At 47.1% G+C, this 20,031-nt stretch overlaps 1 protein-coding gene and 1 long non-coding RNA gene across 9 annotated transcripts in view; one reads left to right on the top strand and one right to left on the bottom strand.

Annotated features, from left to right (window-relative positions):
• Susd1 (sushi domain containing 1) overlaps window positions 1-20,031 on the top strand; it is a 118,013-nt gene that overhangs the window by 82,600 nt on the left and 15,382 nt on the right. For all 7 annotated transcript variants that reach the window (XR_015619461.1, XR_015619460.1, XR_015619459.1 and 4 more), the window contains 1 exon segment: window positions 17,127-17,223. Coding sequence is in view for 4 of the 7 variants with exons in the window: in NM_001427255.1 (NP_001414184.1) it covers window positions 17,127-17,223 (97 nt within the window). In the remaining 3 variants the exon portion in view is untranslated.
• LOC148005817 (uncharacterized) lies at window positions 10,945-19,843 on the bottom strand. 2 transcript variants are annotated; one of them, XR_015620927.1, is made up of 4 exons: window positions 19,663-19,843; window positions 13,542-13,637; window positions 13,373-13,437; window positions 10,945-12,437 (listed from the first exon to the last, which is right to left on the bottom strand). It is a non-coding gene; the product is annotated as an uncharacterized LOC148005817 (long non-coding RNA). The 2 variants fall into 2 exon arrangements; XR_015620928.1 differs by lacking the exon at window positions 13,373-13,437 and having other exon boundaries at window positions 19,663-19,828.

Below are 20,031 nucleotides of genomic sequence, written 5' to 3'. Positions count from 1 at the left end.
CACTGAAAACCTGGTGGCCTAAAACAGTACATCTGACTGTTGACTGTCACATAGCTGTGGAAGGCAGACACTTGAAATTCATTTCACCGGGCTGCAGCCAGAGTGTGAACAGGCCCATGTGCCTTTAAGGGACCAAAGGAAGGCTCCATTTTCTTACCTAGTCTTCAGAGTCCAAGCCCATCTTTGCTCCTTAGCTTTGGTCCCACCGTCCATTGGTTTACTCCGTCCTTGCAGTGTTATGCAGTCACAGGGTCTCCCGGCACAGTCCACTCTGGTCTGACGCTCTCCACCACCTCACTCAGTGCCAGGATGCCAGGTGCCTGCCCCTATGCCCTTCCTCCTCTCCATCCTCTTCTTCCTCTTCCCCTTTTCTTCCTTTCTGCGTGGTGTATGTGTGTGTGTGTGTGATTGTGTGTGCCCATGCATACACATGCATGTGGAGGCCAGAGCTCCTCTGTCACTCTCCGCCTTGTTTTGTGAGACAGTCTCTCACTGAACCTGGAGCTCACTGATTCAGCGAGACTGGCAGAACGAGCAGCAGGGATCCATCCATCTCTTCCCCAGGCCTACCCGGTGCTGTGGTTACAGACGCATTCCCCTGGCTTTTTACGTGGGTGCAGGGGATCCAAGCACAAACTGTCCAGTTTTCACAGCAAGCACGTTCCTGAGCCGTCTCCACCCCACTTCCCACTTCCAGTTTCTCGGCACCTTTCTGTAACGCTAATCCTATCAGCCGATTTCTAAAGATCCTTGTTACTCCACTGAGCCTGGTGGATAATCCAGGCTAATCTCTCCGTGTCAGTCATCCCACCGAGGCCCTGTAGATGGAACAGCCATCAGTCCCAGGATCTAGGATCTGACATGTGTGGGTGTCCATGCAGACAGCCATGCTTTGCCTTGTACGCAGAGAGAAAATGACTTGCCTTCCTGTCTCGTCTCTCTTGGTGCATCTGCCAAGCTCCTGTTCTTTTGTCTTGTATTTCTATTGTCTTCGAGGAGTTTGGTATTTGGTTCATTCTCTGAGAGTTCCTTGCAGTTATGACCCTTCCCCCCCTCCCCCCGCTTTTATTTTGGTATTTGTACCTCATTGTTTCTTGTCTAGAATGTCCTAAGAGACAAGTAATAGCCTTGAGACCAGACATCCTTGTATTGTTGGTAACTTTACAAGAAATTGCTTAATTATTTTACCACTGAGTGTGGTAAATTCTAATAAACATGAGTAAACTAAAGGGCTTCTGAGAAGTTGTAGACCAGGATTTTAAGTCAGGAATATGTTTAAATGCAGAGGCTATTAAGAATATGAAAGTAGGGGTTGGGGATTTAGCTCAGTGGTAGAGCACTTGCCTAGCAAGCGCAAGGCCCTGGGTTTGGTCCCCAGCTCCGGAAAAAAAAAAAAAAAGAAAAGAAAAAAAAAGAATATAAAAGTAACTATCTGGTCTCTTTGATCTACTAATAGCTTCTCCAATAATGATCGTGTATTCTGGGAATAAATTTTTCTTGGTCATGACGTTTTGTTTTGTGCATTGCTACTCACTTCTGTTTGCTGATATATGCATAAAATTTTACTTAAAAAAAAAATCTTGGGTGTCGGCACGCAACTTTAATCCCAGCACTTAGAAGGCAGAAGCAGATGGATCTCTATGAGTTTGAGTCTAGCCTGGTCTATGCACTGAGACCCTATCTCAAAAACATCAAAATAAATACAATAAATTAAAATAAAATTTTATATGTGTGAGTGTTTTGCCTGGATGTATGTATGTGCGCCATGCGTGTGTGTGCATGGACATCAGAAGACAGTACTGGATTCCCTAGGACAGAAGTTACAGATGCTTGTGAGCCATCTTGTGTGGATGTCGGGAACCGAACCTAGGAATTCTGCAGGAGCACCAGCTGCTCTTACCTCCCGAGCCATCTCTCCAGGCCCCACTTGCTGCTTTTTCTTCTGTGTGTACTTTAGCAAGTAGATTTGGCGTAGACGGTTTAGTGATGGCTTGCTGTCCTCTGTGGAGCTTGGGCATTGTGAATCAATGCTGGGAGAGTTGGAAACCTTTCTACTTTATGTGTGATCTCAAACTGGTGGGATAGTGCTGTTCAGACTGGCATTATTGACTGGGAATGTAGCCCGGTGGCAGGATGCATGCTAGCACATGTGAGTCCCAGATTGAACCCTAGTACCACAAAAACAAAACAAGCAAGAGCATTAGTCATAGCGTTAAATGTTGTTTGCAGTTTGAAGTATCCAGAGTCTCTTGGGCCACTGCTTCCAATCTCTACCACCGGTCTTCCGCTTGCCAGCGAATGGGGTTGTGTCCCTCAGACCCGGGGTTCTTCCCTACCTGCTCTGTCTGGCAGCATCTGAAGTGAGGCTGTAGCTTGTGAAGCAGGCTTTCTCATTGTAAACCCGCACAGGGGGGTCACCTCTACCAACTCAGCTCCACTCACAGAGACCTGTCAGGCGGGGTTGCTCAGCATAGCTTCCTGTGGGGCTTTCTTTCCGGCGTCTTTTAATCTTTGTCACTGCAGCGTCCCACTGAGACTGCCTAGCATCCCAGCTATGTTATTTCCGGTCTGGGGACAGGCATCCCTGAAGCCACCTCTGGTATCAGGGATTGCAGGAAGTGGTCAGGTGCCTCGGGGACAAATCCTATGTGGTTGTGCACTTGCCTTTGGATGGATTACCACGACCTGGATTACCATGATTACCTGACCATATTTTGAGAACCCGAGATGGAAATGCAAATCAAAGGAAGCCCGGTTTTATCACAAAAGGCCAGGCCACTTGCAATGGCCGTTTTCACTTCCTCAAAGTGATTCTTCCTTCCGCTCAGAATTTCAAACTGATACTTATTTTGTCCAAATGATCTTTAAAGCCCAGGGCCATGAGTTCTAACTTAACCAAGTTAAACCAAGTAAACCTAGTGAACCAAGGTGGTTGTCCGCGTCTGGCCTAACCATTTTAAGAGGGTGCTGCTGGCTGGGCACCTCTGGTTCTTAAATCCTCATCAGGACCCATTTACTCGAACGGAAACACGGTGTTCCTTGAAAACTGCTGCGGCTGACTTCTGAATCAGAATGCTGCTGAATTCATCCTATGTAAATGCTCTTCCTAGGAAAATATTCCAATGAAGAGTCAGTGATTTTTGTGAGTGTTTTCCCCCCCATACAGGGTAAATTCAGTTCTTTCTTTCTTTCCCCTCTGCAGCAAAACAGCCCATCACTATCTGTCCGTGTGTAATGACATCTGCCTCAGACAGAGCAGCCTGAAGTCGGTCGGTGCAGCAGAGATGTATTTAGTTTCTAAAATTCACCTCACTTGCAGATATGGAAGGTTTAAAGTATCTAGGGGCTGGAGAGAAGGTTCAGCTGTTAAGACATGGCTCAGCCGCTCCTTCAGAGGCCCCAGGTTCAATTCCTAGCACGCCCACGGCAGCTCCCCACCATCTGTAACTCCATTTCCAGGGAATTTGATGCCTTTTTCTGACCTCTGTGGGTACCAGCCATGTACACATACATACACAGGCAAGACACTCGTACATATAAAATAAAATAAATCTAAAAAAAAAATACAGGACTGAAAAATACATTTGTAGCTGCCATCGGCCGAGATGTATCATGATGACCGCCTAAGAAGTACAGAGGCAGCCACTTCCACTCCCTGCCTGAGGACAGACTCCTCGGGAGTGGTAAGAAAGCGTGGATGTTTCTAGAGCTGTGTGTCTTGGTGCAGTCAATTCTCCATCAGAGTCTCCGGTCCATTGACCTTTGGTCACAGTGACCGCTGGTCGCACCGGTGACTCTGCAGAGACCAGGTCTTGTGTGTGTGACAGTCACAGGGAATCTATGAAGATCCATGGCCACCGAAGGAAGGGTAACTGTGGGAAGAGAGGGGCTTCTGCTTCAGTGTCTGGATGTTACAAAATGGAGCACCCTAGTCAGGTGGTGCTTCATTCCGATCCCTAGTTTTCTCTCCAGGAGAATCTTCCTTGCTCCTGTGGTTTTGCCCCTTGGCTTCCACACTGTAAACGCAAGGACAAAAAAGAACAAGCTGCTACGTAGGGGCTTCTGAGATTTGTCCTTCCATTTTATCTTTCATCTGAGACGGTTTCACTCTGCGTTCTCGGCTGGCCTTGGACTTTCTATGTGGCCAGCATGGCATAAAACACTCAGGCCCAGAGGGGATGGCTCAGAGCTTAAGAGTGTCTGTCCCTCTTGCCTAGGACCAGAGTTTGGTTCCCAGTCCCCACACCCCTCACCCGCTCACACCGGCCTGTAATCTTCTCTATTTGGGATTCAATGCCCTCTTTTGGCCTCTGTGGACATCTGCACACAGGGGCCCATACCCACTCCCCATACACATAAATAAAATATAAAAATTTAAAAAAAATCAAGATGCCCGGGGGTTGAGATTACAGTTATGTAATGATAAGTTTCGTGTATTCGTGTATTTTATTCTAAAATATATGTATTATTCTTTTTTTTTCTATTCTTTTTTTTTTCGGAGCTGGGGACCGAACCCAGGGCCTTGCGCTTGCTAGGCAAGCACTCTACCACTGAGCCAAATCCCCAACCCCTGTATTATTCTTGTGATATTGTCATCACCATTTGTGCAAACATGTACATTGTTGAAATTTTACTATTAGCTTATTGCATTTATTTCTTGAAAACAACTTTATGGGGTGGGGGAGGGATGGGGGAAGAGAACTCCTAGAAAAAGCGCAGGTCTCAAGGCATTCGGAATGTTTCACGCCAGTGAGTGTTTCACTCACTGAAATTCCTGTAAGCATTTCATCTTTCAGTTCCACGTTTGGGGCCAGAGGTAGTATCAGAAGGCATTCGTTCAGGAAATGGTCTTAAACGCCAGCAACAGCCAGGACCCGGAGATATGCCTGGACCCCCACGGAGGCACCAGCTACAATGTTAGCTTTCAGGCTTTGTCCTCAGCACTTCCTGTGGTCATCTACCTGACAACCCTGATAACAGGTCAATCCTGAGTAACAGCATTTGAGTTAATAGCATTGCCACAGAGCTGTTGATAGGCCCAGATAAAGAAGACTGTTGCTTTCTGTCATAGCAAATGAAGCTGAGGAGAGAAGGGAGGAAGCCTGTGGAATTGGAGAGAGCCCCAGAGAGGCTGGCAGCTGTCCAGCAGTGTTTCCTTCTCTGAAACAAAATGTCGATTGAATTTAAACCGTTTAAACCTGTGAGTTAAGTCCCTTCTGGGTGTTGGAAACATTTAAAATGTTCCAGTCAGGCGTGGTGTTTCATGCCTGTAATCATAGCCTTTGTAAGGTAGAGACAAGATCAGGAGGAGTTCATAGCAAGTTTGAGGTCAGCCTCGGCCAAATCCTCAGAAAAAAAAAAAATCAAACAAGAACAGCGGCAGCAGCAACAACAAGCAACAGTAATGACAAACAAGTCTAGAGCATTTCATACCTAAGAAAAGTTTTCTCATTACTGTTCTCTAGTAACACATTAAACTAGCGTTCTACGGGTAGTGAAATGGCTCAGTGGGCAAATTGCTTTCTGTACAAGCAGGCGTCGGAGACCTGTGGTCTGATACCTGGCACTCACGTAAAAAGGCATGTAACTTAGTGTTGGGGTTAGAGACAGGCAGACTTCAAGGCTTGCTGGTCAGACGGCTCACTGACTCGGTGAACTCCAGGTTCAGTGAAAAGCTTTGTCTTTTAAGAATAAGGTGGCTGTGCTGTGAGGTGCTTGTACTTAAGCCTGTGACTGAATTTTATCCCTGGAGCCCATGTGGTAGAAGTTCAGAACGGATCCCCATTTGTCCTTTGGTTTGCACACAAGTGTGTGCATACATACACATAGGCCTTTAAGTCTAATCCCTGATCTCCAGCCCACCCCTGCCTTCTTGCTCCTTGTCTCCTTGGGAAATGGCGAGGTGGAATGTTGCTTCCACATCTACCTTCCTTCTCTCCATTATTCCCTTCCCTGTGTCCCTGCCCCTGTCTGAAGCTGCCATCCTCTCAAGTGTGTGCCGGATCCCAGCCCTTCTTAGCAGCTTCTACCCAATGCAGAATCAGTGCCAGCACACAGAGCCCATTGCCATATCTCGTTTAACAGTGGCCCATGTCCCCCTCCAGCTGCCTTGCCTTCTTCAGCCTTCTGTTATATAGAAACTCCCCAAAAGACATGACTGCCCTGTAGGCTTCACACCCTCTCATTCTCTATTAAGCGTTCCGTCTGTCTTACTGTTATATACTGTCTCTGCAGCCCTCGACATCCTTCTGCAAACTCTTCCCTTTTCAAGGTGGCTCCTTCTGTCTTCCTGGCTGGCCTTCCTGGTGTTTTTTGGTTGGCTCAACTGTTTCTATGGCTCCCTCCTTGGCTTCCCTTCCTTTGCACTATCTTTCTGTCTAGGTGGTATTTATGACACTCATGACTATAACCTGCTTAATACTGACAGTCCCCAAATCTGTACCTTTAAGCCCAGCCTCTTTGGATTCAAACTTATCCACCCGCCTTCTAAACATATGCCATTGAGCATGCTAGACGAATTAGACAGAATTCCCAATTTCATGCCTCTTTTCTTACTTCCAAATCTATGAAAATTATGTCCGTTTTCATAACTCAGTTCCTGGAATTCTCATAATTAGCTGGTTGAGCCAAGAGTCTTAATTGCCTCTATGTGAGTCCTAAATTTCTAATCATTTAACAAACTGTGATTTCAATCACTTACTCCTGCCTTCATCTTCAACTCTGCAGACCCGATCCTAGCAGGAACTGCTTGGATCCTAGCAGGAACTGCTTGGATCCTAGCAGGAACTGCTTGCTTGGTCTCCTGCAGTAGCTTTCTGGTTTGTTTGTTTCATGACAAAGTTTCACTCTATACCCTTGGGCTGTAGCCCAGGTTGACTTCATTCACATGAAGCCTCCTGCCTCAGCCTCCCGAGTGTTAGGGTTAGAGGTACACACCACCATGCCTGGCTCTCAGGGCTGTTTGCTGCCTTCAATCCTGGCTGTCACTGTCCACCTCAACTTAGTTTTCACCATGCCATTGAAGGATCACCCAGCAGCTGTGGTGTCTTCTAAAGAGTATGAACATGACAGTGCTCCCTCAAAGGTCTCCAGTGAGTTCAAAAGCTAACTGAGAATCCAAATTCACACCATAGAGCATGTGATCCAACCCTGGGCCACCTTCCTTAACCCACCTTCTCCTCGTCTTCTTTCTCACCAGGTACCAGCTGTCTCTCCCTGGCCTTCTTGCCCTTTCTTAAATGGGTCAGACTTCTTCCCACTGCAGGCTTTTCCATTTGCTGTTACCTCTTTCTGGGACAACCTCCGTCTATGGTTTTTTATGAACGTTTGGGAGTGTGACTGTCACACCTTGTCTCACTTGGCTCCCTGTTGCTACAACCGACTGCAGATTTACAAAGAATAGCTTTTGGATGTTGGGAAGCCTGAGGACTGGGGGACAGCATTGTGTTAGCATCTTCCTGCTCTGCCATGACCTGACAGAGGGTGTCACATGGTAGGCAGAGCAAGTGCAACCAGACAGCTGGGTTTTGTTCAGACCAGCTCCCCTGATAACCCATGAATGGTTTAACCCATTATAAGGACGAGGTCTTCATGACTCTGTCACCTCCCAAAGGTCCTGCGTCTCAAATACCCATGATGTAGGGATTTGGAATAGCTTCTGGCATGTGCTATCTGGGGAACATGTTTAAACCATAATGCCCTTAGAGGTTCTTTTATAAGCACCCCCTCACTCTCTACCCTATTACTTTCTCTTAAAGATTTATTTACTTATGTACATGGGTGTTTTATCTGCACATTCATCTGCACCCGAGAAGAGGGCATCAGATCCCATGACACTCTAGTTACAGATGGTTGTGAGCCACCATGTGGCTGCTGGGAATTGAACTCAGGACCCCTGGAAGTCCAGCCAGTGCTGTTAACTGCTGAGCCACCCTTCCAGCTCCCACCCCATCCCTCTCTATCATTCACCCTCCTTGAATTTCTTCATATAACTTGGATTTTAAAAATTGTTTATCTTTCTCCCTTTGTAAAATAAGAACTCTTTGAAAGCATTTCCCCTCCTTTGTCTGTTTCTATATTGAATCCCACCATAAACACTAATGACACTTAGCACAATAAGTCCACGTTTCTTAATAATAGCCAGGGAGTAATTGATGTTGAAGAGATAGGTTTTTGTATTAAGAGAAATTCCGAGTTTGTGCCAGAGACAAGTGCTGTCCAATCCAATGCTTACAAAGCAGAGTAACTGTCCACTCTTCTAGTCTTTGGTTCTTGCCATACTTGAGTAGGTTTTACTGCTTTAAAAACATGTTTATTACATTTATTACCTTTATTTTATGTGTGTAGAGCAGGAGGGGGTTAGCTATTGGATGTATGGATAAGTCAGAGGACAACGTATAATAGGTATTTTATCTTTTTTTTTTTTTGGTATTTTATCTTTATTCACTTTGTTTTGAAGCTACTCAAGTGTCCTGTATCTGCACTCATGGCCACCAGGGGACGCTGTTGAGCTGTTCACTGGGACAGTGAAGGCAATTTAGTGCATTGAGATATTCAGAACTTGCTTTAGAGCCGCAGTTCTCAATCTTCCTAAGGCTGCGACCCTTTAACACAGTTCCTCACATTGTGGGGACCTCCAACCATAAAACCATTTCATTGATACTTTATAACTGTAATTTTGCTACTGTTATGGATTGTAATACAGGATATCTGGTAGTGACCCCCAAAGGGGTTACAACGTGTAGATTGAGAACTTATGCTTAGAGACTTGGCAGGTTTTTATTTTTATTAAAAAAAAAAGCATGAAAATTCAAATTGGTGAGACTTTATTAAAGAGTCGAGAGAGGCAAAAAACCTTTCATCCCATAAAAATAAGAGAAAAGAAAATCTGGCGTGTTGATATGAGGATACCCCAGATGTTAGTGGCATCGTTTCAGCAAAAAGAGGAACTTTCGAATGTTACCAGAAATGTTTGGTTAAGGATTGGGTCTGAAAAACCCAGCGGATGCTTTCCCAGAAGAAAAGTGGGTGGAATTTCCCTTCTGTGAGCCTCCTGTTAAATTAAATCTTACTGATGGGAACTGGATGAAAACAGGAACTTTAAATATATTGCTGACCTCAGAGGAGAGGCAGAGGAATGGAGAGGGGCAGAGGCAAGTGTTTTAGAAAGTCGGAGAGGGTGCTGGCTGCAGGCTGGGATGAGTCTCAGGCTTGTGACTCATGTGCAGCCTAAGGTGGCCATTGAACTAAGTTCTTTTTTTTTTAAGATTTGTTTATTTTACTTATATGTTAGTACACTGTAGTTCTCTTCAGACACTTCAGAAGAGAGCATCCCATTACAGATGGTTGAGCCACCATGTGGTTGCTGGGAATTGAACTCAGGACATCTGGAAGAGCAGTCAGTACTCTTAACCGCTGAGCCATCTCTCCAGCCCCGAACTAAGTTCTTTAGAATGGGCTCATTCATGTTCCTCCTTAGGGCAGGAAGGAGAACAATTAAGCACTCGCTGTCATTGATGTAGACCCCAAAGAGGCAGAAGGAGAGTCCTCATATCGACTGGACTGTTTTCTAGTTGAGTCGAAAAGCTTATAAACAAATTTTCTTTTCATAGGGACAACACAGGAAACCAGAGAAAACTAAAGGGGTGGGGGTGGATGCTGGGGTGGGGGTGGATGCTGGGGTGGGGGTGGATGCTGGGGTAGGAGTGGATGCTGGGTTGGGGGTGGTGAACAGAAATAATTGTGCTTGTGAACCTGAAGTTCACCGTTGTTGCACAGGCCGTGGCTATTGTTTGAAGTCGGTTGTTTCTTGTGGAACCAAGAATGCTAGAGGAGAAAAGGGAAAAAGGATGGAAATAATGTCTGTATATGACTTCAATACCAATGCCAGCAGTTGGCATGGGAAAGTTCCCATCTCTAGTTGCCTTCTTAGGAAGGCAGGCAGGACCCCTGTTCTCCCTGACCCTGCCTCTCATACCTCTCATACCTCTTCACTGTCACTGAGTGGCTCTGGGGAGCATCGTGAAGGACCAGTGTTCCCGCATTTTTCTCCTCCAGACTTCTGTTCCATTCTGGTGACTACCAACTATTTAAGGGTTCTGTACCCTTGTGTCCTCAGTGAGGAGCCCATTCTCCCTAGCTGGTTACAGGGCACCTGAGTGATCTTGGAAAGTCCCTCTGGTGTCTTGGGGGGGCTGGCGTTGCATCAGAGGGTTTGGATAAGGATTGACCCCTAGCCTGTTTTCCTTTCAAAGTCTTTGGTAATATAAGTTCTTTGGTTCCTGGAGACACAGCCTTGGATCAGGCCACGAGCTAGCATGTTTGTCCAGAAACATCAGTCTACCTTCTAGCCTCCCATTCCTGCTTAAATGGCTCAGTAGATGCCAGCATCTCTCTGCTTTACTCACGAACACCATTCAGTTCTCATTAGTTCTGTTCACTGAGGTCAGATGACCCACTGTGGAAGGACATGGGCTGGCTGCCTGGGTTACCTGGCATAAATTTTAACTTTATAAAATGTGCATAGATCAGAAATGTCCTTAGATCAGAAACCTAAAAACCAGAACTGTGATGGATGTGATAGAAGGACCATGCTGACTGGACACTTGAATTCAGAACTATTCATGACAAATGCTGAGCGGGGGCTCCTGTGGCCGAGCCTCACAGCTGTGTGGACGGGAAGGCTTGCCTGACGTGACTGGTGGCTTATGGTGGTCATTCTCATTTCTTTGTTCCTATGACTTTCTATGAGCATATCTCTTTAAAAAAAATAATAAAACTTACTATCATAAGGTCTGGGTGGAAAACTTTCAATACATTCGCACTTATAGCATCTCCTTTTGCTGATTTAGCATTTTGCTTGTTTCAGCAGTATTAATCTTTGGACGCGTATTACACATTGCCCACAGCAATAATTTATTCTTTAATTTTTATTTTCATTATTTTGACATTTAGATTTTGGGCATGTATGGTATATATGAATGGATGAGTGTGTGTGTGTGTGTGTGTGTGTGTGTGCGCGTGCACACTTATGTCAGTAAGCATGGTGAGCAGAGAGGCAAGAGGTCAGTGTGTGTCTTTATTGCACATTACTTCTTTGTTTGTTTGTTCGTTTGTTTGTTTACAGGCAGACCCTTGAGCACAGCATTTGACTAGACGGGATAGCCGAGGAGTTTTGGGGCCCTCCCTGTCTCATCCCCAGCCCTGAGGTTATAGATACACTGTGGTGGCTTTCACATGGTGTCAGGGACCCAAACTCAGACCCTGTGACCAAACACTTAGACACTCGACAGTGTCACGTAACCAGCTCTCTAATACCAGGGAAAGGCTCCCCGTCTCTGGAGCCTGGGTTAACTCCTGTTCTCTAGAACTTTCTTATCTTTGTAATAATCTGGGCTCACTTAGACGGTTCTGACTTATGCCATGAGGCCGAATCTGCATGGGAACGTTCTTCTCCTTAGTCCACCCCTCCATTTCCTTCTGAAACAGTGTCTGTCATGGACTCTGCTGGTTGGGCTGTCCTCTTCCCGGGCTGCACGCTCTTCTGTCACCACTCTCTGCAGTTCCTGTCTGTGAGTTTTGCTGTTGCTTTTCTCTGTATTCTTCAAGGCGTTTTTTTTTTTTTTCCCTCCATATGCTAACCCCTGATACTCTTTAGTGGTTTGCTTCTAGCGGAGGATTGAAGTCACTGGAACCTCTAAATGGCATGGGAAGCTCCCGTCGTGCGTGCTCAGGGGAGAGGACTGCATTTTCTACCCTGATAGGACTGTTAGGCTTTGCTTTTAGATCAGTAAGAAGGAGCACGGGAAGGAGGCAGATTTGCCCAGGATAGCAACCTGGGAGCCGAGGAACAGCCCTGTGATGACAGAACAGGAAGCCAGGGTTACTTCACATCGAAATGTGGCTGAGGATCAGCGTGCGGATGGCCACATTTCTTACATTTCAGGGACGTGTAGAGTGTGGAACCGATCGAGTGGGGGAAGGCCTCACACGAACAAGGCAGGAAGCCACCTGGAAAGCGTGTGCAGATTGACTGCCAGATGACAGTGGCACCTTCGGTGCAGCCCACACTGTGTGGCTCAAGACACAACAGGCATAGCCTTCCTGTTGTTCCCCCAGACCTAGACGGATTGGACGGTTAGTCTGGGGATGAGCTCAGCTAGGATTATTTATCTTGGAGGAGAACAGAGGAGTAACCGAGAAGAGAGTGAGCAGTAAATGAGATCGGTCCCTCGCATTAGGCTGGATCGCAGGATATATGAGGCAAAAGATGGTTACTGTTACTACAGAGTGCCAGCAGCCTGGTGGTGGCGCTCAGGCCTGAGGGCGGAGTTCTCAGACAAGGGGGCTCGCTGCTCTGGCTCCGGCTACTTTCTTTTCCTCTATCACTTCTGCAGACATCTTTCTCAGAGGTGTTGTGAAATGGCTGTCTGGAGTCCCTTCAAAAGAAAGAAAGGCATTTTAGGAAGCCTTACCTGTAAGCAGGGGCTGTTCCCCGTGAGTCCCCTGCCTGGGGCTCTTGGCAGTGAGAAGTATGACCCGTGTCACTGTGTCTGGTGACTTCAGAAGCACTTCTAGATTTAATGGGAATTTCTAGCTTCCTTTGAGACACGTCCACACATACTTCAGTTTCAGCAGATTCCCTAGATGTGAGGTGCTTCTAGACTTTCTCCAGGCTCTAGTGAAGGGCATCATGGGATAGCTTTACTGTAGCCCATGCTCCTCTGTTCTCTGTCTTCTATGTCCTACCTCTCTGGTTTCTCTTGCATTGGTTTCCTCAGACCACAAGCATTTCATACCTGGACTGCTGACTTTTTGCTCTTTTCCAGTTTACCCTCTCTCTGGCTCTGATGTTCTTCTAAGGTCTCTAACTCTTTCTTGAACCTCAGATCTGACCTATGCCTGCCCCTTCCCTCCGAATATCCATCTCTCCACGGCCAGAATGCATCTTGTTAGCCCAGAGTTTGGGGCAGTGCCTAGACTGGCAGGAGCTCTCACACAGATGCCTACGAATGGCGTCTGGCCTGGCGCCAGAACTCCCTCACATGCACATACAGCTGCATGTTCTGCCCTTCAGCAGAAGATGGGGGTGGCTGGACGCCTTCTAAAACTAGTCAAGGCCGTTTGGGGTGTACATGACAGGAACCAACTCAAAGCCTAAGCCTGCGGAATGTGCTGGATTGCAGGTGGAAGTCCGGGAAGGGATCTCGCTCGAAGCACAGTAAGTTCCGGCTACAAGTGCACTACCAGTGTCCTGTTGTTCTAGCCCAGCTGTTCTGCCTGAGGTCTTTCACCCAGACCTGGAAAGATGACCATTCCTGGCTTCTGTGGTACTTAGAGCTGTGATCCCAGAATAAGAATGGGGTGCTGTCACCTCTCAGAGTTAAGTGGGCCACTCCTTTTGGTCAATTCCAAGTGTGGTGATCATGTCTCCAGGACCTAGGCCAGATAGTGAGTGAAGACTCATGAGTTACAGCCCCCCAGGAACTGTATGGGACAGGGAGGGGCTGCTATGGAGAAATCGGCTTCTTAAATTTACTTACTATTAGTGCTGGCATGGTGGTGCACACCACCATGAAGATGAAGATCTCAGCACTCAGAAGGCAGAGGCAGTCACACTTCTGTGAGTTTGAGACCACCTACAAAGCAAGTCCAGAACAGACAGTGCTGACACAGAGAAACTGTCTCAAACACAAAAACCAAACAAAAAAAACCCTCAAACCTTATTTTTAAACACAACACGAGGAGGGTATTTTACACCTTTAAACTGGTGTGATAACTCAGTAGAATTAGTATTTCAGCCTTTTGGAGGGCTGGAGAGAGGGAGGGCTGAAGAGAGGGAGGGCTGGAGAGAGGGAGGGCTGGAGAGAGGGAGGGCTGGAGAGAGGGAGGGCTGGAGAGAGGGAGGGCTGGAGAGAGGGAGGGCTGGAGAGAGGGAGGGCTGGAGAGAGGGAGGGCTGGAGAGAGGGAGGGCTGGAGAGAGGGATTCTCAGAACCTTTTACCTGAATCCTCCCAACTTGACCACAGTGGATCACTGAAGTGTCTTGTGGATTAGTCAGTGTCATCCGTGACACACATCTTTCTTTCTGCACCAAATCCCATCGAGTTAGCCGTGCCCCTTAGCTGACAGTCATCCTTAAATGAGCATTGGCGTCACTCTGGGGGATGGTCTTCAAGCTATTGATTAGCTGACCATGTGGAGGAGCGTAAGCAGTCGTGGGGCCTCAAAGACACACCAAACATTTCAGCTACTGCATTTTTCAGTGTGCTGATTAAGGATCAAGGTAGGCTTTTGTTCTTATTCCCATTTTATAGATGTGCAGCTAGAGACAAAAGTCATAGAAGCCAGAGCCCTTGGCCTTCCCCACTATGTTGGTTACTTCTGCACCTTAACTTTGTCTTCCTGAGTGTGAGCCACCCTGGGGAAACCTGTAATACTACAACAGAGTGGTGAAAGAGATTACTTTCCTGGAGTTGGCATGTCGTAAAACCTTCACTTGGTGTAGTAAAAATGGATGTTATTAATTTATTGAAAGGAGGTATAAAAACCCAGTGGAAGATTTGGTGGAGCTGGCATTTAGGAGACCCCAGAGTAAATTCGAAATGTGAATAGCAGAGAAGGCATTGCATCTGCCACAGGGTGTGCATTCCTGGTCAAAGAACTTACACCCTTGGCTTCCTCACCTATAACTTGTCAAAAGTGTAGATGTCAAGGGTATTAGTCAATGGGGACCACGTAAGAGTGAGAGAGAGAGAGAGGCTGGGCAGTGATGGCACACGCCTTTAATCCCAGCACTCAGGAGGCAGAGGCCGGTGGTTCTCTATGAGTTCAAGGCCAGCCTGATCTACAGAGTGAGTTCCAGGACAGCCTGGGCCACACAGAGAAACCCTGTCTTGACAAAGAAAAAAGTAAGCTAGAGATCTCATTACCGGTTTTGTTGCTGGTGAAACCAACTTGAGCTGAGATGAAATAGAGCTTTGTGGACTCGCCCACCTTAGGCTTTGATGTTGAATATGGATGGCAGTTGTGGGCGTGGTTCTAGACCTGCCTTGATTCCGGCTGCCTAGTGAGTGCAGGGTGCAAGTGGCCTGAAAGCATCTGTCCTGTGTTCAGAAGGATGTTGTAAAAAAAAAAAAAAATTGGTGTCCTTTATCCCGCTAGGTCCACACCACAGTGCCTCAAGATATCTGCTAGATATCTTGGCAGAAACACATCCCAACTCTGAGGTGGCCCAGTGTCTCCTGCCGCCGCACACGTTCCTACACTCAAACCGTCACATAAAAGAACACACAACACAATAATCTTTGACTCAATTGATAAGATATAATTGCCCACTTAAACATACAAAGCCTGGTACCATCCATCCCTTAAGAACATTTGTAACAACCTGTAAATACACAGAGTGGGATCTTAACATCACCTGCCATGGCTTCTTGCCCTCTCCCTTCTGTTTCCTCCTTCCTTTCCAGTCTCCTCTTCCTTCAAACTTCTCTCCCGCCCATCCTTCCTTCTCCTCCAATGACAGGCCTCCTTCTATCCTGTACCTGCCCCTCATCTGTATTTTACAAATTCAATGGGGAGAAGGTTCTGGTGAAGTCACCTGATTCCTGGGTACATGACTAGGCAGCTGTCCTTGGGGCAGCAGAATTAGCAACAAAATACAGATAACTCCAGGGCAAACCACAACAGAATGACACCTTGAAAAGATAGGGAGGAAAAAGATGGGACCACAGGAGGCCAACGGCCAAACACAGTCCTTCTCGTGAATCCTGTGGGCAGACAGGCATGCGGGAACTCTTCTCACAGTCTTTTGAAGAGGTAGGAACGTGAGAGAGGGAGAAAATGAATGTGTCCATACATGTTGCCCACCCAGTAGCTTTGCTAGGGAGATCCGCTAAGGTGAGACAGAGAATGATACATCTATCATGAAAACCAGTGCCCAGTCTGTCCTTGCTGCCCACGGGCAGACTGGCAGCTGGAGCACAGACATCAGGATGTGACCACCAATGCTGTATAGCGCTGGGGTCAGCTTGTCAGAGTATTTTTCTCTCAGTGAACAACTGGGGGATCTGGTTACCAAGGCCTGGGAAGCAGGGAGGGGGGCAACACAAAAAACACTGTGTCTACGAGGGATCTAGACTTCTGACATGCTGGTCTTCTGTGCTGTGAGAGTCTTCTTTTTGTTGTAATAAAATGTGCAAAGCTGGAAATAGAAAGGGATTTCTTTAGCTCACACTTTAGGATGCTAAAAGTTCAAGGTGGGGCTGCTCCGTGAGTTTGGCCCCAGGTGAGGGCTCCTTGGAGGATGACTTCATAATGGATTGTTTAAGGAAGTGTCCATGTGCCTTAGCAGTAAGCACAAGCAGGGTGGGTCCAGTTTTGTTCCTTTTATGACAACTCTTTTGGGAGCCAACTCACTCCTTGAAACCGGCATCAGTCCTTCCCAGAAGCATCACCCTCAGTGACCAATTAGGCCTTCCACCAGACTCTGCATCTAAAAGGCTCCTCTTATATCATCACTTTGGGAGCAAAGCTTCCAATGCCTGAAGTTTTGGGGAGACACCCTTAAGCCATCTCGAAACCACGGCACCTACCAAATAAGATTTTGTCTAGCAAACATCCAAACCCGTGGTTGATGTAGCAAACACCAACACCCTGTGGGTGTTAAACCGTGGTCATTGCTTCTTTCTATTATGAAAAAACATATAGCCTAAAATGTAACAACAGTAACCATTTTTAAATAGATGCTGTGTTAGTGTTGGGACAGTCACCATGTCTCACAAGTACCACCAGTTTCCTAAACGGTTTATCACTTCACACACAACCTTTGAGCTTTAAGCAATGAACTCAGTTCCTTGCCACACCCCTCGGCTCTGTGAATTTGACTAATTTAAACGTTTCAAGTGAATTCATACATTGCAACATTTAGATAGATAGATAGATAGACAGATAGATAGACAGACAGACAGACAGACATAGACAGACACAGACATAGACATAGACATAGATTCCAGTTTCTAGGTTAAAAACTTTCATGGCATCCTGGAGGACCACTTCCTTTGTGCTTTTTACTTGATCTGACCACCCGCCCCATCCCCCATGTTTTCTCCTTCTTAATGTTTCCAGAGCCCCCCCTTCCAGAAGTAGACTTTTTCACTGTGCGTGGAAGGCTTCTACCAAGCTTCAGGCTTCGGAAAGCCAAGGAGATAAATGGACCTATCAGGTGAGTACCTGTCTTTCTCCACACAGTGGTCCCACTGTGTGAGCAGGATGGCTTCCCTGTGGGTGGCTGAACTTGGGTAGCTGGATCAATACAATGGGGCCTCTTGCTTTGTTTCCTTGTGCACATAGTAGGCTTGTCATCTCAGGAACTCCCTTCCCAATGAAAAGCAAGACCTATCAGGGACCAGAGGCAAGCATTTGGGCCACACGGCCCCTTGCATCCACTTCCCACGGCACAACCTTTAACGATGGAGGGTCACAAGGGTTGTCTCCTTTCCCAGAGACAGTGTCTCCTTCTTATGTCAGGCTGAAATTGGGGTGTGTTTGTAGTAGTGGCTTCAGAAAAGGTCATTGGGAGAACTTTTTATCTGTTCACATATTGAATTATATAGGCACAACACTATGTAGTGAGTGACCAGCTGGGATTCCAAATGGCGTTAAGAGGGGATTTATTTACCTCTGTTGGAGGACTACATTGCACTCAGTTTTGCATTCTGTTTAAAAAGGTCGTGGAGAGTTAGGGAAGTTCAGACAGTCCCCCTTCTCAGACAGGAAGGTTAGCATTGGCCTGCAGGTGGGAGCCGAGGCACTAGGGAGTCAAGGAATTGAGGTGTGCACGGCCTGACCTTCATGTCCCTCCAGAGTAATGGCCCCTTTAGTGCAATCAAGATAAAAATAAATTCGAGATATTCTAAAAGAATGAAAGGCAAGTCTGGAGATAGTGTGAATATCCATCTGCTGTAGAACAGGCTGCCCTGCTTTCAGACTGGGCTAAGCTCAAGTCTTCGGGACAGACTTAGGGGCCTCCGCAGCTGTTTCTTGAAAGTTCTGCAATCCTGTTGCTGTAAGGGGGCAGAAGCCTGGCATCATGGCCTGAACGAGTTTACAAGAGCAGATGTGAAACCTAAGCCAAACCATTGCATAATTACGGCACAAAAGAGAAACAAAGTGATAGCCTACGCCGGGTGGCAGTGTATCGTGGATGGTTCCAAAACAGGAAGTGGCGACCTGTGAGTCATGCGGGGAGGGCAGTGGAAGTGGGGAGAAGTCCTTGCCGACTGGCCCCGTGGACAGGTTCCAACCCACTGCAACTGCCTCCTTCATGTCACCAGGGTTATTTACCAGGAGGTGAGCTGTGCCCGTCTCCAGCCTGGCTGTGTGGCTTGAGCTAGAAGTAGCAGCTTTGCCAGGCCAGAGTCTGCTCTGTGTGTGAACCCTGGCCTGGAGCACACAGGGCTTAGGCAGATGGTCAGGCCTGTCCCTGGGCTCCCCGAAGGCTAATGTCTCTTACCCTTACCAGCTAACAGGCATCAGCTGGCATTATCAGCAGCTAACATTCTGACTCAAGTCCTGGAGACTTTGATCCCACAGGTTTGGGGTGGGGACCTAGGAATTTCTATATTTAACAGGCTAAATGCTTCCTGTCCCGTGACCGGTACCGATACAGGTCAGTGTACAGAATCAAAAGGGTGCAGGCGAGCCTTGAACTTGATTACTTGGAAGGGTGAGTTGGTGTGGGACTTCTTGCCCATGGCCATTGTACCTTCAAGTCCCCAGAAAAGCTGTCACAGGGGTTCCCCAAAGGCAGCTTTTTTGATGCTATTTGTTACCCTGCAGGTTTTACTTAATCCCTTTTGTTTAGAGTCCTTTTCTGAAAGTGAGCCCAGGCTCTGTGGAAATCAGGGCCCTCACCTAACATGGTTGGGGACATAACAGGTGGCTGGAGACTTTCTAAATACAACAGCTACTGTGGGGAGGGCTCCCCTCTCCTTAACCAAGTGATTCATGTGCTTTTAGGGAGCAGGAAATGGGGCATTAACAATGTGGAGCAGGAAGCCCAAAATTGGTGGTAAAATAGAATTATGTGGCCTAATGAGGTTTGGAAATCACCCTAATCACATTTGGAATTGGTCCAGGCATTTTTTTTTTCTCTATTGAAAATTCAACTCAACCGGCATTTATGGGAGTTGATCATAACTAAAGAAATGTGAAAAGGGGGCTTCATAATTAAGAACACTGGCTGCTCTTCCAGAGGACCTGGGTTCAATTCCCAGCACCCACGTAGGAGCTTAAAAATGTCTATGACTCCAGCTCCAGGGGATCCGACATACATGCAGACAATACACCAAGGCACGTAAAATAAAAATAAATACTTTAATAAAGGAAGAGATGTGAAAGGACCTGCAGATCTAAGAGGCAGTCCTGTAACCCCACCCCCGGCCCTGTTATCAAGTTCAACAGAGAGAGGACGGACATGTTCACACATTTAAGATACCAGAAGTAAATGCTGAGCCGGCAGGAATAGAAAGGGAGGCATGGCTTGACCAGACGCGTCTCATTCCTCGCTGCTTCAGACTGGCCGCTTCGCTTTGGTGGAAAAACGTGTGTTTCTCTGCCCCTGTTTAAGGGACATTTTCACCAGATCCATACGCTACTTTACCTTTTCGGGGCCATGTCAGTCCAGATTAACTCCCGGTGACTTTTTACTCCTGGCTGCTCACTGGTTTGGCGTGACCTTCCGTGTCAGCCTCTGAACTGCGGGGAACGTAAATCATATGAGTCCTGTTTAAGTCACCACATGACTGCCTGGAGCCGCTCTTCAGACTGAGCACTTTCACTCTTGGGCACCAGCCTTCATGTGACTTTTAAACCCTCCCCAGTGCCAGGCTCTGCTGGCCCATGTGACACACTGCCGATCGGATCGACCGTGTGACAGACACAAGGCAGTGATACCCTCTCTAGTCTCTCCCAGCTAGAGAGACCCTGCTTGGCCTCCCTGTGAGGCTGGGACGTGGCTTGTCATCTGGCT

This window comes from Rattus norvegicus, chromosome 5, assembly GCF_021556685.1.
Source record: "Rattus norvegicus strain SHRSP/BbbUtx chromosome 5, alternate assembly SHRSP_T2T, whole genome shotgun sequence".
NCBI lineage: Eukaryota > Metazoa > Chordata > Mammalia > Rodentia > Muridae > Rattus > Rattus norvegicus.
Note: the sequence above shows the minus strand (reverse complement) of the source record. Positions and strands in the feature narration are given on the sequence as shown.